The 23,485-nt window shown below is 61.5% G+C and overlaps 2 protein-coding genes across 9 annotated transcripts in view; one reads left to right on the forward strand and one right to left on the reverse strand.

Annotated features, from left to right (window-relative positions):
- The window catches only part of STKLD1 (serine/threonine kinase like domain containing 1), a 24,333-nt gene extending 12,047 nt beyond the window's left edge, over positions 1-12,286 (forward strand). For 2 of the 4 annotated variants that reach the window (XM_061434105.1, XM_061434108.1), the window contains 14 exons: positions 1,780-1,850; positions 2,468-2,583; positions 4,048-4,166; positions 4,623-4,786; positions 5,271-5,401; positions 6,064-6,147; positions 7,632-7,748; positions 8,620-8,760; positions 9,489-9,617; positions 10,170-10,298; positions 10,370-10,498; positions 11,532-11,672; positions 11,828-11,907; positions 12,029-12,286. In XM_061434105.1, the coding sequence (XP_061290089.1) occupies positions 1,780-1,850; positions 2,468-2,583; positions 4,048-4,166; positions 4,623-4,786; positions 5,271-5,401; positions 6,064-6,147; positions 7,632-7,748; positions 8,620-8,760; positions 9,489-9,617; positions 10,170-10,298; positions 10,370-10,498; positions 11,532-11,672; positions 11,828-11,907; positions 12,029-12,106 (1,629 nt within the window). In that variant the 3' untranslated portion in view covers positions 12,107-12,286. Of the gene's footprint in view, positions 1-1,779; positions 1,851-2,467; positions 2,584-4,047; positions 4,167-4,622; positions 4,787-5,270; positions 5,402-6,063; positions 6,148-7,631; positions 7,749-8,619; positions 8,761-9,488; positions 9,633-10,169; positions 10,299-10,369; positions 10,499-11,531; positions 11,673-11,827; positions 11,908-12,028 lie in introns of all 4 variants that reach the window. The other 2 variants (XM_061434106.1, XM_061434107.1) reach the window with 2 other exon arrangements.
- REXO4 (REX4 homolog, 3'-5' exonuclease) lies at positions 12,256-21,051 on the reverse strand. Of its 5 annotated transcripts, none has more exons than XM_061434109.1 (8): positions 20,487-21,051; positions 18,148-18,482; positions 16,302-16,439; positions 15,927-16,120; positions 15,096-15,184; positions 14,210-14,284; positions 13,474-13,548; positions 12,256-13,080 (listed from the first exon to the last, which is right to left on the reverse strand). In XM_061434109.1, exons 1-8 carry the CDS (start codon positions 20,697-20,699, stop codon positions 12,967-12,969), a joined length of 1,233 nt encoding a protein of 410 aa, XP_061290093.1. In that variant the 5' UTR covers positions 20,700-21,051; the 3' UTR covers positions 12,256-12,966. The 5 variants fall into 5 exon arrangements, 3 of the variants coding, with proteins under 3 accessions (XP_061290093.1, XP_061290094.1, XP_061290095.1); XM_061434110.1 differs by lacking the exon at positions 20,487-21,051 and adding an exon at positions 18,822-18,914; XM_061434111.1 differs by lacking the exons at positions 15,927-16,120; positions 16,302-16,439 and adding an exon at positions 19,733-19,757 and having other exon boundaries at positions 18,148-18,278; positions 20,447-21,051.
- Positions 21,052-23,485: the final 2,434 nt, after the last annotated feature.

Below are 23,485 nucleotides of genomic sequence, written 5' to 3' on the forward strand. Positions count from 1 at the left end.
GCAAAGAGTCAGACACGAATGAGCGACTGAACTGAATTGAGTGTGTCAGGAGAGCACGCCTGTCCACGGCCAGGCGCGGCTCCATCGGATGGCCGCATCTCTATCACACACCTGGTCCCAGGGCTGTGAGCACCTGCATTGCTTCCAGCTTGGGGCTGTTGCGAGCGAGGGCCGCCACGAACACTGCAGGGCATGTGTCTGATGGACTGAAATATCCGTTTCCTGGGGGAGTCCCTCAGCGTGGAGTTGCCGGGTCACAGAGTGGCTGCGTGTGCTGCTGTGGCCAGCGTCCCCAGTCTCCGGGATGGCTAGTTGACTTGGTGTTGACCCTCAAGTTGCGGCCCTCGGGCTCTGCATCCCGGCCCACCCTGCTCCGTGTCAGTCGTCTTCTTTTTAGTGTCTCTTCACGGGGCTGCACAGGGTCTTAGTAGCGGCTGGTGGGATCTTCGGTCTTCGCCGGGGCTCGCGGGATCTTCGGTCCTCGCCAGGGCACGCGGGATCTTCGGTCCTCGCCGGGGCACGCGCGATCTCTAGCTGTGCCGTGTGAACTCTCGCTTGTGGTCTATGGGAGCTCATTTCCGACCAGGGATCAAACCCATGCCCCCGGCATTGGGTGCCCAGAGTCCTAACCACAGGACGCCAGGGAAATCCCAGACTTGTTAGTTTCAATTAAGAATCACGTTTCAGCCTTACTGACTTTGAGCGTGGTCCGTGAGCACTTTGTGGCCATTTGGATGTCTTCTTTGGTGTCTGTTCAGGCCCTGGCCCGTTTAAACATGGGGCCGTCCGTCTTACTGATCCATACAAACAGACAAATGGTGTCTGTATCCTGGACACGGTGCCCAAGTGTCTCCTAGTCTGCGGCCGCCGGCTCACTTTCTTAGTTGTCACGAGCTGCGGTTCATCAGTGTTTCTCTGGTTGGTGCCTTCTGAGCCTTCGGGGCAGCTGTTTTTGGCCCAGGATTAGGATGATATTTTGCTCCATTGTCCTCAGACTGGATCTATCTCGTTTTCACATTTAGGCCTGTGACCCACACCACATGACATTTGCTCTGGACACACCTCTGTTCTGTGGGCCTCTGGGAACTGTCTCCCTGCTGATGGTGGGTGGGTGGTGGTGGGGTGTTCCGAGGGGCACCCGGCTCCTCTCCCAAGGTGGGCCTCGAGACAGGCTCAGAGTGGGTTTCAAACTTTCTGTTTGTAGAACCCTGTCAAACACAGGATGTTCTCAGAACCCCAGTAAGGAGATCAGAGGCACTCTACTCAGGGGCCTGGGGTCAGGAAGTCCGAGGTCCTGCCCCTCAGCCCCTCTCGGGCACCCTGGGTGGGGTCCAGGATCTCAAGAACACGGTGTGAAAACCACTGCCCTAGAAACCACTTGGATCTTGTTGCTGACACAAACTGCTTCCAGAATGTTTTCAGGGCTCTTTGCACACTAATGACCTGGACATGGAAGTCCCAAGTGAGAGCTGAACACTCAGCATCTCTGGTACCTCGAGGGATGGGGTGCAGGTAGAGCTGGAACCCAGGGACAAGAGCTTGGGGATGGAACCCAGGGCCTTGCAACTGACGAGGTCTTGCTGTCCTGAAAGCCCCCACGCAGCCCTCAGCAGAAGCTCCCGCGCTGGCTCTGAGCTGCTGGCCACTGGCTTCAGGCCCATCTCGACCCACAGGGTGGGAACGGGCCGTGACCTCACGGGCTGCACTGAGCAGCCCCCGAACTGCCTGTGAAGGGCGGGCACTTCCTGGCCCCCCATCCCGGCATCTCTTTCTCCCCAGTGGCTGCAGAACATGCTAGGCCAGGTGCTGGACGCACTGGATTTCCTGCACCACTTGGACGTCATCCACAGGTGAGCGGGTGGCCGGGCAGGCCCATGGGAGGGAGGGGCAGCCGGACGAGGGCGGGCCCTGCTCCTCCCGGAGCACCTCCCAGACTCAGAGGGAGTGCCACCCCCTCTGCGACCCTCCCCAGGCACACAAGGGGCAGGAGGTTCTAAAGTGCAAGGCAAGCAGCAGATGGCAGCACCCGTGGGCTCCGGGCCCTCCCAGGCCGAGCTTTCGACCCTGGGAGTCGCAGCGGCAGTGCAGCTGCACGCTCTAGTCACCATTGGAAGGACCCGCCCGTGGGTGAAGGAGAGAAAACCATGTGAACCAATACAGGCAGGGAGCGCTTGCGATCCTGTTAAAGTCACGGATGGGAAGCCAGGCCCCAAACGAGCTCTCGGCTGAGATCTAGAAGGCTGCCAGTGGAGGGACCACGGGTGGATCGCCCGTTTCCCTGCTCGTAGTCGCCCCATTTTCTCCATTTGAAGTGACTGAGTGTACTTACACTTACGAGAAGTGGTCCCAAAAGGCGTTTACTGAGGCGGGGGGAGAAGGGGTGGGGGCCCTAGGTGTGGCGGGAGTGGAGGGTTTGCAGATGTGGCCCGCCGGGCAGCGGGTGGAAGGGCGCGCCTCTCGGTTGCAGGAACCTCAAGCCCTCCAACATCGCCCTCGTCAGCAACGCCCACTGCAAACTGCAGGACCTGAGCTCCAACACGCTCATGACCGACAAGGCCAAGTGGAACGTCCGGGCGGAGGAAGGTGGCTGGCCACCCCGGCCGGGGGCAGCGGTGGCTGGGAGCAGTGGGGGCCGTCCCCTCGAGGGGGGTCCAAGGGCAGGGGCCACTCTAGCAGCTGGAACAGGGCAACAGCAAACCTCCCCTTGCTCAGAAGGTCCCCAGAGACCGCCCCCCCACCCCAGACTTCTGTGGACTCCACAGAGACCCCCTTGCCTGGGCTGTAACCGAGCAGGGTGCAACCACAGGGGGGTGGTGCACACGCAGGGTCCAGAAGACACTCAGAAAATGCTCCCCTTCACGGAGGGGGAGGGAGGTCTCCAAAGGAAGGAAGGGGAGGGAAGCGCGGGGAGGGCTGGTGGACGCCGGGCACTAGCTTGGGTTGTTTATTTATATGTGGCCGTGCGGGGTCTTCATCGCTGCACAGGCTTCCTCTAGTTCCAGACGGGGGTGCTGCTCTCTAGATGCGGTGCGCCGGCTTCTCACTGCGGGGGCTTCTCTTGTTGCGGAGCACGGGCTCTAGGCACACGGGCTTCAGCTGTTGTGGCCTGCGGGCCCTGGAGCACGCAGGCTTCACGAGCTGCAACTCGCAGGCTCCGGAACTCGGGCTCCGTAGCTGTGGTACCCAGGCGTGGTTGCTCTGCAGCCTGTGGGGTCTTCCCGGACCAGAAATTGAACCGGTATCCCCTGCACTGGCAGGCGAGTTCTTATCCACTGCACCACCAGGGAAGCCCCTCGGGTTGGATTTCTTTACTGAGCCTCAGAGTAACCCAGGAGATGGTAGAGGTGAGGAGTCAGAGAGATGTTTCCATCCTCTGAAAAGACCACAGGGCAAAGGGAGCTGGGCTTCAAGCCTAACAGCCATCAGGGCGGTGAGAGGAGAGGGCGGCTCTCCATGGGAGAACGGCAGAGTCCTGGGCTGGCAGGTGCTGGTGGCATGCTGCCCATGGTGGACAGGTGAACCGGTGGGTAGGTGGATGGACATGCAGACAAGTGGACAGGTGGATGGATGGGTGGGTGGGCGGGCAGGTGCGTGGATGGGCCGGTCTGCTGGCAGTGTAAATGGCAGGGGTCCTTGGGCCCCACTTTGTCTGGGCAGTGGGGGTCCAGAAAGGCAGGGGTGCCCAAGGTGGGTCAGGCCCTGAGCCGGACAGGGACCCCGTTTGGGCTTCCAGTTGAGAAACTGGAAAGGGACCTAGAGCTTTGTCTCGAGGTCCTGACACGCAGAGGCGATGCTGAGTGAGCGCACAGTCTCAGCCTTCCTGGAGACGCCCCGTCCGAACGTTCCGGCAGCCACCGTGGGACTCAGGGGTGCACACGGCCAGCCTGGTGGGCCCCAGCCTCGCGGGCCAGGATCTTACTGGCCTGGGGCCTCAGACAGCGTGTCTCTCCCTCCCCCGAGGAGAGTGACCAAGGGCCCATTTTCAAGCTGCTTGCTTCCCTGAGGAGCACAGGACTTACGTATGGCCCGCCTCGCTCCTGCCAACAGACCCCCTCCAGAAGTCCTGGATGGCGCCCGAAGCCCTCAGCTTCTCCTTCAGCCAGAAATCTGACATCTGGTCCCTGGGGTGCATCGTCTTGGACATGGCTAGCTGTTCCTTCCTGGACGTGAGGGCCTCCTGCCTGCCCCCGCCCCTCAGCCCCCGGGAGCCCACCTTGGCCCTGAGAGGGGCACACGCCCCCATGGCATCCTCCCGCAGCGGGTGTGCCTGTGTGAAGCCCCCTGTGCTCCACCCCACTGGGCCCTCGTGTGGGGGCGATGCTGGTAACACGCCAACCTGGCCCTCACAGAAGCCCCTCGGGGACGAGATCCGCCGAGTTCAGGTGCGCTACCCGGCCCACCGTGGGGTCCCGGCCGTGGAGGGAGGTTGTCCCCACTCCCTCAGGCCAGTGAGATGGCCACTGGCTCTTCTCCGAACCTGCATTTCTTCTTTGGACCAGAACTCCGGGGCACAGGTGGCCTCCATGCCTTCCTGACAGCGGCGGCCACCGCAGCTCCCTCTGTCTGGGGTTAGGCCGCCTCCCTCCCGTGGGGAGAGTATACACGGTCCTCTCTCCTCCTAGACGCTGGAAGCCATGCACCTGCGCAAGTCCATTCGGAGCTCCCCCGCCAGCCTGAGCGGCGTCCTGCGGACCATGGAGGAGAAGAAGGTCCCCGACGCGAAAACCTTCCAGGCCCTCTTGCCTCTGATGCTCCAGGCCGACCCCGCGGAGCGAGTCACCGTCAGGTGAGCTCAGGCTCCGGGGTCCCATCTCACTCTTGTCTGCCACCGTCTTCCCCTCTCAGTCTCTCAGCGGCCACTTGGGGTTTCAATGCCACAAAGTGCTCCGTCCACGGACAGTGGCTCCTCTGAGCTGGGCCGTCCCAAGCTGCGGCCGCGTCTCTGAGCCCTGGCCCGACAGGGGCCACGGCCCCGGGCGCAGGAGCGTGTTTGAATTCTAAGGTATTTTAAAGTCAGAAGGACAAAATGATCCATTCTGCGTTCTGTTCACCTTTACTGCAACACAGCCGGGAATTCTTTTTTTTTTTCAGTCTACATTATGGAGGGAGGGGTCCACGCGGGTGCGAGTGCTGGGTCCCTCCTGGACGGGACGTGCCGGGGCGCCTGCTGTGAGAGGTGCTTGAGAAGTGGGCGCCCACAAAGGTGGGGGCCACGCGGCTGCCAGCAAGTGGGGCGCGGGCACAGGCGGCGGCTCTCTGCCCCTCCCCAGGGACGTGATTCACTTCACCTTCGTGCGCAGCAACTTCCGGTCCTCCAGCCTCGCCCTGGTTCTGCGCCGGCAGGTGGTGCCCGAGTTCATCATTGACATGCTGCTCGAGAGCAACGTGGCCAGCATCTTCGGTGACCATGGGGGCCCCAGAAGCCAGCGCAGGGGGGCCCGTGGCCTCTTTATAAAGCTGGGGGTCCCTGGACTGCTCCTCCCGTGCGGCCGGTGGGCTTGCCCCTCATCCTTCCCAAGCATGCCCTGCTCAGTAGACCCCTCCACCTGCGCCGGCCGGGGCCACACCTCTGCTCTTGGGTGGACGGTGGGTCTGGAGGTCACCTTCAGTTCAGGCCTGGCTCCGCCCTCCCACCCCGCTGCCCCTGGTGTGGGTGGGCCCTTCACTCCCTTCTCCCCTTCAGCGGCCCCCTGCCTGGGCTACAAAGGACTCCCTCCCACCCACCTACCCCCAGTGGGCCACCGCTGCCTCCCTTTGTGGGCAAGGGGCACCCCCTGGGTCCTTGCGGCCCAGTCTCCCCATCTCTTGGTCATGGGCTTTGGAGGCAGACAGCTGGGTCCAGTTGAAGCCCATCACCCGCTAACTGAGTGGCCTCGAGGGAGTCGCCCGAGTTGAACCCCCTGGGTGGGCGCTGAGGCTGACCTTGGACTTTGGCCCGGTGGCTCTGCCCAGGAGGTGGGGATAAGGGCATGGCCTCACGCCTGGTCACATGTGTCTGTGTGGTGGGGGGCTCACAGATGGGCCCTGAGCCGAGACCTCCCCACCCTGCCCTGTCCCCTGCAGAGGTCATGCAGAACTTCTCCAGCCGCCCTGAAGTCCAGCACAGGGCCCTGAAGAGGCTCCTGAGGATGCCTGAAGACCAGCTGGGTAGAGCCCCCGGCCCCAGCTCCACTCCGCCCCTGCGCGCTTCCTGGGGAGCCCTACCTGCTCCAGCGCTCCTCGCTGGACTCCTGTGAGGCCTGATCCGTCAGCATCCGCGGCTCCACTGCCTGCTGGGAGCAGGAGCCTGGACTTCTCTTACTGAGCCGAGGGTGGCGGGTGGTGGATGGCTCGGGGTCAGAACCATCTCCTGTGGCCTCATTCCACCTGCTTTTCCTGGATGCTACACAGACACCCCACCTCTCCACTGTCCCTCTGGTCAGGCATCTGAGTGGCTGCTGATTTCCCAGGGTCATAACCGAGTTCACATGGACCACCTCGGGGCGTTTGTGAGCTCGGTCCGCTTCTGCATAGTAAGACCCCAAATGTGCAGGTCTGAGTACTTGATGTTTTCACAGACGCTGCTTACTGCCTGCGCAGACGCACCAACCTACTCACCTCTCAAGAGTGCATCTCCGTTGAGTGTTAATACTAATACCGTTAATTCTACCAAAAGATGGGTTTTGGAAGATCTGCACTCAACCTGTCTCACCAGCCTCAATATTACATGCATGCACCCATCCACCCACCATCGGTCCCTTCCATCCGCCGTCCATTTGTCCATCATCCATCCATCCACCCACCATCCATCTCCTCCACTCACTGTCCATCATCCAGTATCCCCCTCCATCCACCCACCACCTGTCCCCTCCGTCCACCGTCCATCCTCCTCCTCCATCCACCCACCGTCCATTTGTCCATCGTCCATCCTTCCATAGCAGGCTGTCCCAGTGGCTGGGCTGCACAGATCACACAGGCCAAACCCCAGCCCCCTCATGAGGCCGTGGAGACCTCCCCTTGGCCATTTCCCTTTCCTTCTCCCTCCCCGCGATCCCATCGAGCTGGGCTGTGGCCAGGACAGAGTCCATGGGCAAAGAGAGTCTGCTCCCAGGGAAGGCGAGGGCGGTGCCGGGTCCCTTCCGAAGGGGGCCTTGGTGGCCACCCCAGCCTCAGGCACTTTGTCTGAAGATGGGCCGGCCACGACTCGGCTTCCTTGGCGCCAGCACCTCTGACCTTGTCACTCTCACCACAGGGACACAGGCTGGGAGAGGGGACGGCAGTGGGAAGAGGCACAGCTGGGCCTGGACCCTGCCGCCACGGCCTGCTCCCCTCCCCGTGCTCGGCACAGGTCCCGGGCCGCCAAGCCGACAGTCTAAGGGGCCCGCAGACGTCCCCTCTGAGGGCAGCCGCAGCCAAGGGCGCCGGCACTCTGGAGTCACACCAGCTGGGTTCTTCTGTCAGCGGAGGGTTGACCTTGTAGAGCCGTTAGGATAGGAAGCCGGCTACAGTAGACCAGTGGCAGGCACTCCGCATACCTGACGAATGCTGTCTGGCCACCCAGGGCCCACGTGCGATGCCCCCAACTCCCGGCGGGGCTGGTCCCTGGTCTGGTCCACACCCCTCCCCCCACCTGCTCCTGTCCACCCACTCAGGTCTGCCGTGGCCAGAGGAGCTGGTGGACGTGTTGCTCACCATCATGAAGCAGCACCAGAGGATCCTGGACATACAGCTGTGTGCCTGCGCCCTGCTGCTGCGCACCCTGGGCCAAGGTGGCTTCCCCGGCCCCCCACACCCACCCTGGGCCCGGGTGGGCTCCCCCTACCCCTCGACGCCCACCCTGGGCCCGGGTGGGCTCCCCCTACCCCCCGACGCCCACCCTGGGCCCGGGTGGGCTCCCCCTACCCACCGACGCCCACCCTGGGCCCGGGTGGGCTCCCCCTACCCTCCGACGCCCACCCTGGGCCCGGGTGAGCTCCCCCTACCCCGACACCCACCCTGGGCCCGGGTGGGCTCCCTGCCCCCCTCACCAGGTCTGGCCTTGGCGTCTGGACCCTTTGGGCGTTCTGCCAGCCAACCTCACCCCAGGATGACGGCACGGTGTGGCCAGGAGACTGGGGCAGCACCCGGGGCCTGCCTGTGACCTGCTCTGGGGCCCTGGGCCAGCTCCTCCCTGCTCTGGCTGGTCTCCAGGCACGAGAGGAGGAGCTGGACTCGGGGTGTGACCACCCGCCCCCGCCAGGCAGGCTGGGCGGGGTCCTAGACATGGGCTTCCAGGGGGGTCAGCTGAGGGGGTAAGCGAGAGGCTGGAGCCAACGGTCTGGGCTCCTCCTGGAATCTTTAAACAAAGCTTTAAATACCTGGTTTTTAAACTGGAATTATTTCACTACTTTTCTGAACTTTATTATTTAGGTTGAATTCCCATGCAATGCGTTATGTGTCCACTGTGATTAACGTCTACCCTGGCGTGGGCTCCCAGGCCCGCCCAGCAGGGCCCCCAGCCCCGTGGTCCTTGACTCGGTCACACAAGCTTGTGGGGACCCGTTCTGTGCCCCGTCCTCAGCGTCCTCCCTGCAATCACGGAGGCCCCCTCCCCGAAGCCCCCAGCCTGGGGTAAACCCTCCTCTCCCGTGGCCCACGCAGCGCTGGCCCAGGACCCGGCGGCCACAGTGGCGGACACCGGCACCATCGCCGCTGTGCTGCTGAGCATCCTGCAGAGCCACCCCGCGGAGGAGCAGCTCCTGGCCATGGTCTACAGCCTGCTTACCATCGTGGCCAGCCAAGGTGGGTGCCGCCTGGGCCGTCCTCGGGCGCTGGGCACAGAGCGGGCGGCACCCAGCCCCTCCACAGGGGCACAGACACCGCCTCTGGCTGCCCTGCGCCCACATGCGTCCCTCTGCCTACAGGCATGGGCCCTGCCAGGTGGCGACATCACTGTGGGCTTCAGGTTCCTGCCCTTGCTCCCCCTCCGGCCCCTCCGCCCCACCTCACAATGGCCACCAGCAAGTCCTGGCCGAGGGGCGGCGTGGGGGAGAGGGTCACCCCCTAGGGCCTTACCCAAGTTGACTCCCGTCTGACCACTCACCTCTGCAAAGGGAAGCTGGGGCCCCAGAGAGCCCAGGCCCTCACCTGGAGCCCGCCCGCACTAACCTCATGGCGGGGACTGAAAAGGGCTGCCATGCGCCTTCATGCTGGGATGACAGGCGTAAGTCAGGGCCACTTGGCAATGTCCGCTTACCACCCGAGACAAAACACCTTGGAAGAGAAGCCCTGGAGGCTGGTCCCAGCCCAGTGACAGGACGCGAGGTGCTGGGATGGTGGCCCAGGGGATGGACCAAGAGCACCCCTTTGTTTCCGAGCCCCACGCTGGGCAGAGGCTGGCTCAGAACATGCTCTAGTGACTAAGCCCGCGTGAGATCGTGGTGTCCGAGGTCAGGAGAGGAGGGAGGGGCCCCAGGGAAGGCCTCCTGAGGAGGGGCTCTCTGTGGCCTCACTCCAGGGCCCACCCACAGGACTGGCCACAGACGAGCTGCAGAGGGCCCGGCTGTTTGAGGACATCCTGAAGCGCCTGGACAGCCTCCCCAGGAGCAGGGACATCTGTATCCACGGCCTGAGCCTGCTCTGGGCCCTGCTGGTGGATGGTGAGTGGGCCCGAGGTTGGTACCCCTCCCCGCTGCTCCCTGACCACCCGAGAGCTGGGAGAAGGGAAGGGGCAGACCCTGACCCTAGGTCCCCCACCCGCCCACCCCAGGAGGCCCTCTGCTCGCACACATCAGAGGCTTCCCTGGTCTCACACGTTGGCTCTAGCACTGGGCGACCTCTCTTTTGATTCAGAAAGGGGGACCCCCGCCGGCCAAATGGCTTCCTCTCCAGGTCCCACTGGGCCCTCCAGCACCTGGACAGTCATTTTCCCAAGGAGAAGAGATCTCCCAGCCTTGGAGGGCCCTGAGCACAGCTGGGTGCAAGATACCCCAAGCCTCCCCTTGGGGTCTGATGCCTGCCCAGGCTTGCTTAGCAGGCTGGAATCGGCCCTCCCATTTCCCCATTTCCCCATCTCAGAGGACAGCAGACCTGGAACCCCAAAGCTCCTGCTATCCCTGTGGCAGGTGGGGCCAGGGGCCATGCACACAGCAGGCACTTCTCCCCTCGCCAGGAAGTGGGCGACCCCTCCTTCTCACCCCATCCCATTGCAGCTATCATTGTGAACAAGGCTCCCTTGGAGAGAGCCCCGGCTCTCGTCACCGAGATACTGGTCACGTTCCCCAGGGACGCGGAGGTGGCTGAAGCTGGCTGTGCGGTTCTGTGGCTGCTGTCCTTGCTGGGTGAGCAGCTGGGGGCCCAGGGCTGGAGAGCTGGCCGGGCCCTGGACACAGGCGTGCTGGCCCCTCCACAGGCTGCATCCGGGAGCAGGAGTGTGCGGAGGTGGTGGACCTGCTCCTGCAGAGCGTACGGCTGTACCAGGACCGAGTCCTGCTGGTGAACAACGCCTACCGCGGGCTGGCCAGCCTCGCCAAGGTGTCCGGTGAGCCTGGACCCAACGGGGCTGCCACTCTGAGGCGGGGTGGGGGGCGGGCTTCCCAGTGAAGCCTGCTGGTGGCCCACAGACCAAAACCACACACACACTCAAAGCAGGGAAAAGAAACACCCGTAGTCCCAGCACGCAGGCGTCCTCTGCACCCAGTCACACTCGCTGGTGTGACCCTGTATCATGACCACCTCCCCTGCCCAAGCACACTTGGTGTGAGCAGAGGTGCTCCTCCAGTTGTGGCTGTGAAGTCAGCACAGCAGACTGGGTCTGAACCCCACCGCCATGGGAACACTGGCTGCGCCCGACTCAGGACCACAGCCCTCTAGACTCTAGAGATGCTTGGGGCCTGGAGTCCGGCCAAGGCTGCCACCAGCGTCAGGGTGGTTCAGCCTGTGACATCTGGTCCGCTTGGATGCGCAGGCTAGATGGGGTGACCCTCGCTCCTGGAGAAGCTCTGGAGTGGGGCAAGGTCGCCCCTTTCTGATGCAGATAACCTAAGCTGCAGGCCTGACCCCACTCCGTCTGGGATCCCAGCAAACCGGGCGGGGACAGGGCCTGGAGCCCTGAGAGCAAAAGGCTCGTGGCTCAGCGCACAGGAGCTGGGTCGTCAGAACCCAGTGAGCCACACCCGAGTCAGAGTCTGGGTTAGGGTTAGAGGATCTACTGACACCTTGGGGTGTCCACCTCCCCCGGGACTCCAGGGGACCTGATGACACATGGCATCAGGAGCCGGGTCTAACCTGCCCTGACGGGCCTTCTCGCGTGGGGGCGCTCCCTCGCCCCTCCGGCCTGGGAGACTGCTGGGGTGGAGAGACAGGTGCCCTCTGCCGGAGAACACCCCCAAGGTGCACAGTGGTCAAGGCCTGACTGCAGAGGTTCCCGAGGCCACCGTGGTGTCCTCAGCCGGCTGAGGCTTGCTGCCCACAGCACTCTGGGCTCTCGACAACCCCACAAACTCAGTATGGCCGTTCCCCATCTCCTGGGGGACCCTGAGGCCCACCCATCAGGGAACGACGCCCCCGCCCAGAGCTGGCCGCCCTGCAGGTGGTGCTGCCCAGGGAGAGCGGCAGCGGCCTGGACCTCATCCAGGAGACGTACCAGCTGCACCGTGATGACCCAGAGGTGGTGGAGAGCATGTGCCTGCTGCTGGCCCACTTGGGCACCTACAGTGAGGACCCCGGCTCGTGGCCGCCACCGACTGGGGGTGGGCGGGAACGCGCTGGGCCAGGACTGTGCTCCTGAGTCCCTGGGATTCTCACTGAGCCCTGAAGGGTGGGGGCCCAGCCCTCTCACGCCGGCCTCAGGACCATCCTCTGCCTGCAGAGGAGATCCTGTCTGAGCTGGCGTCCAGCGGCATCCAGCCCCTGGTTGCGGAGATCCATGGTCGCTTCACCTCCAGCCTGGTGAGCGCCGGTGGGCACTCCCTGCTTCATCGCACGGCCCCACCAGGGCTGTGGGACACCCCACGGGGCAGGGGCAGCGCCCAGACACAGTCCAGGACAGCCAACCCTCTTCTCCTTGCAGGAGCTCGTTTCTTACACAGCCAGCGTGCTCCACAGACTGGAGGCGGCCGCCCAGCCCAGCTCCAAGGGCAGCCTGTAGATGCACCCTGGGGCCGCCCGGCCCTCCTCTCCCCCTCGACCTGTACCTGAAGGGGCGCCCAGTGCCACGGGCGTCTCCTGGGGGGCAGGGGGTCAGAAGAGGTGGGAGCCAGCCGTCCTCTCAGACATGGGGCCTCCACAAGGCGCAACTCAAATAAAAACATGCGTTTATGTCACACGACCTTCATGGTGGCTGCAGGCTTTTCACACGGCCAGCGGGGGCTCAGCATAGCCTCGGGCGCTGCATGCCCCCCTCAGTGCAGCAGGCTGTTCCTGTCCTGAGAGAGTCCGCACCCCGGGCCAGGCGGGGCGCTGCAGACACTCGCGCTCACACGTCCATTCAGGTCAGGGGGCGCCCACCTCCGGGAAAACCGTGCTGGGCAGCCCGAGGCCCCCTGCCTGCTGCAGGCTCTAACCTGGAACTCAAATATAGTGGGTGTGCACGGGAGGGGGGGGCGAGCGGAACCCCAGCCTCAGGAGATCCCCCCAAGCCCCCGAGTGGCAGAGAAAATCCCTCAACAAGGGTGCGACGGGGCAGCCACGCGGTCCACGCCCAAGTCCACGGAGTTTCTTTCTTCCCGTTGCCGACGGCAGTAAGGGAAAGGGACCCCCTCAGAGGAAGGTCACGAACACCCAGCAGACAACCAGACGCTTCCCGCCCGGGCCCCCGTGTGGGAGAGGCCCGGACGCTACAACCAGACAGAGACGCTCAGCTCAGCAGCACGCATGCCGCGCGCCTCTGCCGTCATGATTCTGAAACCCGCCCGCAGCATCCCGGCTCTGGGGACTCCGGGGCTCCGTCCGTCGTCTGATGTGGCTGCGGCTCCCGCGGGCGCGAGGGTCACCGGGGGCAGGGCCCTGCTAGGCGTCCTGGCTGTGGGCCGCGGGAGCAGGGGGCCGCCTGTCTCCAGCGAGGCTCTCCCAGTCCCTCTTCACCAGGACATACAGCCTCATCGCCACCTGTGCGTCCTGGACCTGGGGGACATGGGGCATCACCACGGTCATCCTGCCAGTGACCGGTGTGGCCACACCCCTCTGTCCATCCCGCAGTTCCAGAGTCCCACCGCCAGATGTGGGGCGATGACAACCACTGACGTGGCCCCCGCTCAGGGGAGGGATGGGCGTGCTGGCTCATGAGGGGCCCCGGACGCCACACGACGTGGAAGGCCACCCCCTGCCCAGGCCCCACCCGATCGTGGCGACATGCTCCCACGTCCCACGGGCCCAGCCCGACACCCAGAGGGCCAGGCTCTGTGGGCCCGCAGCCTCACCCTCAGCCCTTGGGGGCCTGCGATCTAGACGGGACCCGGAGGCCCCTCACCCCATCACCCAGAGGCCCGTTGCCCCCATCACCTGGGACACGCTTACCGAACAGTGCTCCGCCTGCTGCACCTGGATCCCCAGGATTCTCTCTGCAAGCAACTTCAGAGACGGCCGTCCACTCTGCCGAGGAGAGGGGAGCACGTTGCCACATTCGGGTGGGGCCTGGGCAGGGGGTGGCCCGCTAAGCACTGACCCAAGGGACTGTGAGTGTCCCTCCCACGCAAAGTGGCCGTGTGGGCTGGTGACTGCCCGCTCAGCCTGCGGAGGACCAGGGAGGGACGGTGCATCGTTGGCCCTGGGCGGCCCTGCTCGTGGCGGGGTGGGGAGCAGCCCTGCTCGTCATGGGGCGGCCTGCTTCTGGAGCAAACACAACGTGCCTTCTGGCCCTCGGCTGGGGGTGTGATCACAGACAAGAGCGGACCCACTGCCCTCAGCGGCACAAACTTTGGGTTGGCCAAGTCTTTTTTCTCTAAGATTACTTTTTTTAAAAACGTCTAACTCTCCTTGTGATTCTCGTTTATTTATTCACTGGTTTTTTTTGGCTGAACCACGCAGCATGCAGGACCTCAGTTTCCTGAGCAGGGACTGACCCTGGGCCCCTGGCAATGGAAGCGCCAAGTCCCAGCCACTGGACAAGTAGGGAAGTCCCTCCTCTTAGTTTTAAAGGTTAAAAAGGAAAACCAAAGCAAACCCAAACACCTCTAACCAGGAAGCCAGCTTCCGGGGACCAGAACCCATAATCATGTGAACCACGCCTTCAGAGCCGCATGGCTTCAGGTACCTTCACTTGGGTCCTGAAAGGCTTGTACTTCTGAGTGTCCCGGATCTTCTTCTTTGGGTGGCCCAGAAACAGCGCCTGGAGAAGGAAGGCACGACAGGCGATTTGGTGTCTGTCTGCAGAAAGGTGCACCCCCTTCTCAGAATCCCATACCGAGCATGCAGACAGGACAAGGCACTGATGAGAGCCTGAACCTCCAGGGGCGATTATCGCGGGACAGGTGATGCTCAGCAGGAAGAACGCGTGGACAGAAACACAGCCTTAAAAGCAGGGAAGGTGGAGACTCAGTCACGAAGGAACCAGCGACCATTTGTCCCGTACTTGAGTTTGCATCACACACACACACATATACACACAGGATGTCGGGGATGAAACGGGTCCCCCCATGACCTTGAGACAGGCCCAGGAGAAGGTGGAAGGCAAGTCTTCCCAGGTTACCAGGGTGGGGAGGGCACAGGGGCTGAAGGGGGAGCCTGAGGCAAGCCAGTGCGGCCCGTGGCAGAGACCCTAGCGGGCACAGGCCGAGCCCCACCCTTGGGAACACAGGAAGGGGCCCTCGGAGCTGGCCTGCCACCCGGCGTGCTGGCCTTCAGGGGCCAGCCTGTGAGATGGCCTGCCCGGGGTTTCGAGGTAACAGGCACTGGGGGTGCCCCCGCCCGGGGAGGGGGCTCTGCCCTGAGGAGTGGGGCTGTCGCTGGGCGGGGAGGCAGCGTCAGCCGTGGCTCTGTCTACCTGGGTGCGTGAGGAGCCGCCCCCTGCCCCGGCTCTCCCTGCGGGCGCATCACCCACATCAGGAGGCGTGGGCCGACACCCCCGACGCCGCGGGACACAGAGGCGCGCGCACGCGGGGCACCCCCGACGCCGCGGGGCACAGAGGCGCGGCCGGCACCTTGAGGTCGTTGTGCAGCGCGTGTCCGACCAGAATCCGGCCCTTGAGCAGCTCCGCGACTTCCCTCTGAACAACTTCAAACTCTTCTCCTGGAAGCCATACATAGGAGGGGTTTCAGGGCCGCGCTGAGAGCGAGCGCTCCTGCCCCGTCAGACCCGGGGTGGGTGAGGCCCTCAGGAGCGGGGGGCCAAGGGGAGGCTGCGCCAACCGTGCTCGTGCCCTCGGGCTGCCCGCCCGGCCCAGGCAGCACTGGAAGAGCCTGGGACCGAGGAGCGGCCGGGCTGCAGCATGGGCCGTGCTCGAGGACCCGAGAGGCGTGGACGGCAGAGACCACGCGGCCGGAGGAGGGGGGCAGCTGCCTCAAGCCCCCGCCCTCAGGATGCCTCCAGGCCCCAGATCTCAGGGCCCCGAGCACAGCTCACCCAAGGGCAAAGTCTACAGACCAGGCACCCGGGTGTGTCCCAAGGTGGGACACCTCCGCCCGCCCCCCAACCTCATTCCCAATGCCGCAGCCATAGGGATCCTGAGGGAACCTTCGAGAACCCACCCCAGGCCAGGCCTCCCGCTGCTCACCCCATCCCCACGGCTTCCGAATAATCTAGAAGACCCTGCCACCTGTCCCGCCTCCCCAGGCCCATCTTTACCTCCCAGCGGCCTTCCTCCGACACCCCACTCCGTCCCACTGCCCAGCGACACCACAGCTCAGGAACACTGGCCTGGCTGACAGTCAGGTGGCCAAGAGGCAGCCAGGCCGACACACAGCCCACCCACCCGGGAGGGAGGAGAGACCGCCGGGCCCCCGCGGCGGCCGTGCCCGGCTGAGCCACCCACCCTGCGCCAGGTCCGCAGGCCGGACCCCGCTGACCGCGGTCCTGTAGTCAGTCACCGGCTGGGTTGGCTTCACGTGCTTGTCGTACACGCACCTCCCGTGCTGGTTCACCAGGGACACGCGGGCCACGACGCTCTCCTCCCCCTCGGGGCCCACGCCCACCATCTCGCAGTCCATGGCTAGGGCTTTAGTCAGCCTGGGGGACCGAGGCTCCAGGTTAACCCCGCGGGACCCGGGACCGGCTCCACCGCTCAGCGACGTGCCGAGGACCGGGCTCGGCCAGACGCCGAGGCGCCTGCCCACATGACGGGAGGGGAGGGAAGCGGCCCTTTCCTGAAGACCCCCCGGCCTCCCAAGGCTGAGTGTGCCCCGCGTACCCGCCGAAGGGCCGCTCCTTCACCAGCGTGCTGCTGCTCTCGCTCTGGCCCAGCTGCTGCCTCGCTATGCTCGCTGCCTCCGGGCCAATGGCCGCTTCGATGTCCGCTGGGTCAACATCGTCAAACCAGATGTCGTCTCTAAGAGACAGAGGAGAGAACGGGCTGAGAGTGGTGGCGAGCGTGACCCGCTCTCAGCGCGCTCAGGCCCGTGTGCCTGGCTGCCGGCCACGGTGATCACCTTGGCACTTTCCCATTTAATTAAAAAATACGCCCTTTAGCTAAAATGGAGGAACCACAGAGCAACACAAAGAACACGAAACAGAAATACACCTCCACCCCTACCCGGGTGTGACGGCTGCTGACATTTTCTTCTCAATGACAGAATGAACAGCTACCAGACATTTAGGAACCACCGATAAACATGCTGCCAGAAGGGAGACTCAGACACCCCTTGGTGCCCGCGGCGTCCCTGTGCCGAACCCGCAGACAGGGACGCCCAGGCTGCGATGCTCAGCAGCCGGGTCCTCTCCTCCGAGATGCACTGGCCGACCAGACAGGTCCCCTGGCCTCTGCCCGCACAGGCCCCTCCCTCGCGGGGCTGATCCCGACGACACCGCGGGAGTCACTGAAACGAACCAGCCTGTCGTCTGTCCCCGGCCCCCGGCGGCCCCCTTCTCCACGCAGGGCCCAGCTGGGACCACTCTTTCCCAAGAGGGCGCCCGGCACCGGGACACACGCAGACCCTCAAACGCTGCTTCCCAAAACCTCCAGCCATTGTGTCCTCAACCCCCAGCAACACATAGCCAGGCAGACTTACAGACACACCAACCCCTGCCGAGCCATGGACAGGCAGCTGCTGGCTGGTCCCCTGTGTGGGCGACACCCAGGCTTTGTTGAGTAACCACCAGGCACTGGGGCGGCACGGGCACCTCACAGACCCGCACTGGTGACCAGGCTGCGGCTCAGGGCTCCTCAGGAACTTGCCCCAAACCACCCACTGGCAGGACGTGGGAATCGGTTTTGAACTCAAGTCTTTCTGGCTTTGGTGTTCATTCATTCCACAAGTCTTTCCTGGGGGCCCACGAGGTGCCAAGCCCTGTTCTGGGCCCTGGAGATACAGCAGCTATGGGACAGGGTCAGCCTCCGCTATGCCTACGTTCTAGGGGAATAGACCTACCCTAGGTTAATTCTTGGAGAAGGCAACGGCAACCCACTCCAGTACTCTTGCCTGGAAAATCCCATGGATGGAGGAGCCAGGTAGGCTGCAGTCCATGGGGTCGCAAAGAGTCAGACACAACTGAGCGACTTCACTTTTACTTTTCACTTTCATGCACTGGAGAAGGAAATGGCAACCCACTCCAGTGTTCTTGCCTGGAGAATCCCAGGGACGGCAGAGCCTGGGATTTAGGAACCACAGATAAACACGCTACCAGGAGAACGGAGACTCAGACACCCCTTGGTGCCCGTGGCGTCCCCGTGCCGAGCCCGCAGACGGGGACGCTCAGGCTGCGATGCTCAGCAGCCGGGTCCTCTCCTCCGAGATGCACTGGACGACAGGACAGGCCCCCTGGCCTCTGCCCGCACAGGCCTGGTGGGCTGCCATCTATGGGGTCACACAGAGTTGGACAAGACTGAAGCGACAGCAGTAGCAGCAGGTTAATTCTAAATTACCTGAATTACCCTGAATTACCAACAAAGAAACCCACAACCCCAGGATAAGGGGACAGAGGGGCCACCAGCCTCGGCCTCCTTAGGGAGAGAGGCCTCAGTCGCTGTGACCGGGGAGGAGGCTGAGGCACGGGGCGGCCAGGGAGACGTGTCCGTCACCACGTCCAGCGGTACTTACTTGGTGGGCGGGGCTGGAGGCGAGGGGGCGGTCGGCTCCCTCGCTTTCCGCTTCTTATGTTTGATGTCGCCTTGTTGCGGGGAAATGTCTCCATTGGTCCTTTTCTGGGCCCCTTTCTCCTTGGGCTGCGCCTGTATCTTCCTGCTCATCAGCGATCCCGAGGGCCCGGAGGCCCCTGTGACCTCGGGGTCTGTGTTTTCCGTCCCCATCGCATCTGTCTTTGCTTTATCTGAGATGGAGTTTCTATTTTGTTGGACGCGCTGGGGCTGCTTTTTGGAATCCGTTTGAGACAGAAGTGGAGGCTCTTGTGGAGTCCGTGATCTTTGTTTCAGCAGCTAACAGAACCCAAAACAAAATACACAACACGTTGTAATTTGGAAATCACACACTAGAGACTGAAAAAAAAGTGTGTGTGTCTAAAAGCAGCCTGTTCCCACGTTCAGTTAGAGTTGACTCCTTCACAGCTGGCACGCGGTAGCCACTTTCTCAGTGAGATTTCTTGGTTTGCTCCTGCTGTGAGGGTCTCAGGAAGAGACGGTCACGTCCAATGACACGGGGTGGACCACCACACCCCTGCTCCCCTCCAGGGAGGGCTGAGGTCTCCCAGCCCAGCGCCCTGGGTTAAGACCCTGCTGTGCAGCAACCAGCTGAGTGAGGAGGCGGATCCTACCTACCTGTTCCCATGATGTTTAAGGAACAGGAGAACTGCCTTTCTTGTATGAATTAGAGAAAATGTGAAGTTTCTTCCCACAATAAATATCCATCCTTCTGCTCGCTTCTTTTTGCTTTACTTTCTTGTGAGAAAGAGGCAGAGTCACAGCTCAGGAAGTCCAAGACCCCTGGGGTTGCCCGAGGGAATTTCACGGTCTGTGTGTCAGGACAGGAGAAGGATCTGGACTTCCCCCTTAAGGCGCAGATTAACAGTCTCAGAAGCCCTTCTCTGCTCTCCCCCTCACCCACTCTGAGGCTCCGGGAGAGATCTCAGGAGCTCAGAAGAGGCTGCAGAGACACCACGAGGGTTGGCAGCAGCAAAGAGTGCAATCTCCCACCCAGCCCTGTGCAGCTGCACCCCAGGTGCTGGCTGTGTGACCCTGGGACTCATCCCTCAGCCCCTCCCAGTCTCCTCATCCAGAAATAAGCGGTACAGCAGCAGCCAGCTCCGGTGGAGCCGGAGACAATTTACGAGTGAAGCACAGCCAACAAACAGCACTCAGGAAATAGTGACCGGTAAGTAATCTGCAAGTGAGCCTTGGCCCACTGATGGGCCAGAAAGGCAAGGAGGTATAACGTGACATTTCGAGCAGGGAGTTGGGCGGAGCGGAGGGGTCTGACTCCTGGTTCTGCTGACCTGGTTGCAATCTACTTAAACTTTCGGGCCCATTTCCTCATCTGTAAAATGCAGAAGATAAAAGATCTGAGAGTCAGTCTCAGGTTAAATATGAACACGTCACCTCATCTCATCCAGCAGTGTCTAAAGCACATTTGAAGCGCTCAGTGATCAGTGGCAGTGGTCACCGATTAAAAGCCCAGTGTTACCAGAACTTCATGGCAAATAGATGGGGAAATAGTGGCAACAGTGACAGACTTTATTTTTCTGGGCTCCAAAATCACTGCAGATGGTGACTGCAGCCATGAAATTAAAAGATGCTTGTTCCTTGGAAGGAAAGTTATGAGCAACCTAGATAGAATATTGAAAAGCAGAGACATTGCTTTGTCAACAAAGGTCCGTCTAGTCAAGGCTATGGTTTTTCCAATAGTCATGTATGGATGTGAGAGTTGGACCATAAAGAAAGCTGAGCGCCAAAGAATGGAAGCTTTTGAACTGTGGTGTTGGAGAAGACTCTTGAGAGTCCCTTGGACTGCAAGGAGATCCAACCAGTCCATCCTGAAGGAGATCAGCCCTGGGTGTTCATTGCAAGGACTGATGCTGAGACTGACTGAAGCTCCAATACTTTGGCCACCTGATGCGAAGAACTGACTCATCGGAAAAGACCCTGATGCTGGGAAAGACTGAAGGCGGGAAAAGGGGACGACAGAGGATGAGATGGCTGGATGGCATCACTGACTCGATGGACATGAGTTTGAGTGAACTCCAGGAGTTGGTGATGGACACGGAGGCCCGGTGTGCTGCAGTCTATGGGGTCGCGAAGAGTCGGACACGACTGAGCGACTACACTGAACGGTTAGCAGGACCCTCTGCATCGAGCCTCTGCTGTTCAGCAGCCCACGCGCCCCGGCCCTTGCGATCGGCTCTGCTCCCCGAGTCCACACCAGCCCGCGCGCCCCGCGTGACCCACACATCGTCCCCCTCTCCGCCCGTAGGGCCCCTGCGGACTTGCCTCCTGCAGCGCCTTCCAGTTCGGGGAAAAGTCCTCCGGGGCCTTTGGGGGCCGCACCGCGACCGCTCCGGGGTCGACCCCCGGCGTCCCGCCGGCTTCTCGCGCTTTGTTCTTCCAGACTCTTTTCTTCCGCCTTGGCTTCCTGACGGGCCCGGCGTCCGGCGCGGGGCCACGCGGGGCGCGCCCGGCGGCCGGCCCCCTCGCCTTCACCATTCCGGCCCCGGAGCCCGGCTCACTGCCCTCCGGGACCCCGGAAGCCGCCCGGCACGCGTCCCCCTCACGTGGGCGCCGGTTTCCGGGAAGTGCTCGCTCTCTCCCCAATCGGGCTGGAAACCGGGCCTTCGCCTCTGGTTCCACACAGCCGGGAGAAGGGCGGGCCTCCTCGGCTGCTAAGGCGAAGGGCCGCCGCCCTAGTGAGCGGCGCCCGCGGTTGGAGGCCACGGGTCGGGTTGGAAGAAGCCCGGGATGTCTCTGAGGGCCGGCCCGGGGCCGAGAAAGGCGAGCGCCGGAAGGGGAGCGAGGGGGACCGCTGTTGGTGTAGCACCGAGGCCGGGCCGGAGGGGAGAGCTGCAGGCGGCCGCCAGGGGGCGCTGGGCGGCCGGACCGGGGAGCGGCGGGCGCGGAGCCGTTGTCCCCCGGCCGCTGTCCCCACCCTGGCCGTCTTGCCTACGCGGCGGGGACACTCAGGCACAGGGCCGGGAGGGAGGACCCCAGGTGGCTCTCCGCGGTCCAGCAGCATCCGATAACAAGGATAAAGCGCTGGGACAAGTGTTGTCTGTTCAGTTCAGTTCAGTCGCTCAGTCGTGTCCAACTCTTGCGACCCCATGGACTGCAGCACGCCAGGCCTCCCTGTCCATCACCAACTCCTGGAGTGTACTCAAACTCATGTCCGTTGAGTCGGTGATGCCATCCAACCATGTCGTCCTCTGTCGTCCCCTTCTCCTCCCGCCTTCAATCTTTCCCAGCATCAGGGTCTTTTCAAATGAGTCAGCTCTTGGCATCAGGTGGCCAAAGTATTGGAGTTTCAGCCTCAGCATCAGTCCTTCCAATGAACACTCAAGACTGATCTCCTTTAGGATGGACTGGTTGGATCTCCTTGCAGTCCAAGGGACTCTCAAGAGTTTTCTCCAACACCACAGTTCAAAAGCATCCATTCTTCGCCGCTCAGCTTTCTTTATGGTCCAACTCTCACATCCATACATGACTACTGGAAAAACCATAGCCTTGACTAGACGGACCTTTTTTGGCAAAGTAATGTCTCTGCTTTTGAATATGCTGTCTAGGTTGGTCATGACTTTTCTTCCAAGGAGTGAGCGTGTTGTATGTTATGTGACAACAGAGATGTCACTCGCACCTCCTGCCTGGCTCTGACAACACCTGGAGGCCAGGCCTGCGTTTCCCCAAAGCTCCCATCCCAGCCTCTGTACCTGTGCTGGGGGGCCTTCAGGGAAATTCAGATACCAAATCAGCAGTTTTGTATCCTAGCAACTGCCACCAAGATGAGAAGATGAAATGCTGTGGTAGAGACCGAGGAAGGTTAAGGCTGCCAGAGAACACGCAGGACGCCCAGAGAAACAGGAATTTCAGATAAAGGATAATTTTTACCATAATATGTTCCATATAATAGCTACAATATGAGGGCATACTTCTTGTTTAGTTGCTAGGTTGTGTCCCAACTCTTGTGACCCCGTAGACGGTAGCCCGCCAGGTTTCTCTTGTCCATGGGCTTTCCCAAGGCAAGAATACTGGAGTGGGTTGCCATTTCTTTCTCCAGAGGATCTTTCGACCCAGGGATCCAACAACATCTCCCGCCTGGCAGGCAGATTCTTTGTCACTGAGCCACCTGGGAAGCCCTGAGAGCATCGTTGTTACTGTTCAGCTGCTAAGTCGTGTCCAGCTTTTTGCAACCCCATGGACTACAGCACACCAGGCTACCCTGTCCGACACCATCTCCCAGAGTTTGCTCAAACTCATATTGTTGAGTTGATGATGCCATCTGTCTATCTCATCCTCTGTCATCCCCTTCTCCTCTTGCCCTCAATCTTTCCCAACATCAGGGTCTTTTCCAAGGAGTCATCTCTTTGCATCAGGTTGCCAAATTATTGGAGCTTCAGCATCAGTCTTTCCAATGAATATTCAGGGTTAATTTCCTTTAGGATTGACTGGTTTGATCTTCTTGCTGTCCAAAGGACTCTCAAGAGTCTTCTCCAACACCGCAGTTTGAAACCATCAATTCTTTGGTGCTCAGACTTCTTTATGGTCCAACTCTCACATCCTGTACATGATTACTGGAAAAACCATAGCTTTGACTATATGGACCTTTGTCAGCAAAGTGATGTCTCTGCTTTTTAATACACCATCTAGGTTTGTCATAGCTTTCCTTCCAAGGACAAGCGTCTTTTAATTTCATGACTGCAGTTACCATCCACAGTGATTTTGGAGCCGAAGAAAATAAAATCTGTCACTGCTTCCACTTTTTCCCCTTCTATTTGCCATGGGGTGATGGGACTGGATGCCATAATCTTAGTTTTATTTTTTAATTAATTTTTTTATTGAAGAATAATTGCTTTACAGGATTTTTCTGTTTTCTGTCAAACTCCAACACGAATCAGCCATAGGTACACATCTCTCCTCTCCCTTTTGACCCTCCCTCCCATCCCCCTCCCCACCCCACCCCTGTGGGTTGACATAGAGCCCCTGTTTGAGTTTCCTGAGCCAGACAGCAAATCCCCGTTGGCTCCCCATTTTCCATATGGTAATGTAAGTTTCCCTGTTACTCTCTCCATGCATCGCACCCTCTCCTCCCCTCTCCCCATGTCCATAGATCTGTTCTCTATGTCTATTTCTCCATTGCTGCCCTGCAAATAAATTATTCAGAACCATTTTTCTAGATTCCGTATATGTGTGTTAGAATACAACATTCATCTTTCTCTCTCTGAGTCACTTCAGCCGTTTAACAGGTTCTAGTTTCATCCACCTCATCAGAACTGACTCAAATG

This window comes from Bos javanicus, chromosome 11, assembly GCF_032452875.1.
Source record: "Bos javanicus breed banteng chromosome 11, ARS-OSU_banteng_1.0, whole genome shotgun sequence".
In the NCBI taxonomy this organism is placed as follows: domain Eukaryota; kingdom Metazoa; phylum Chordata; class Mammalia; order Artiodactyla; family Bovidae; genus Bos; species Bos javanicus.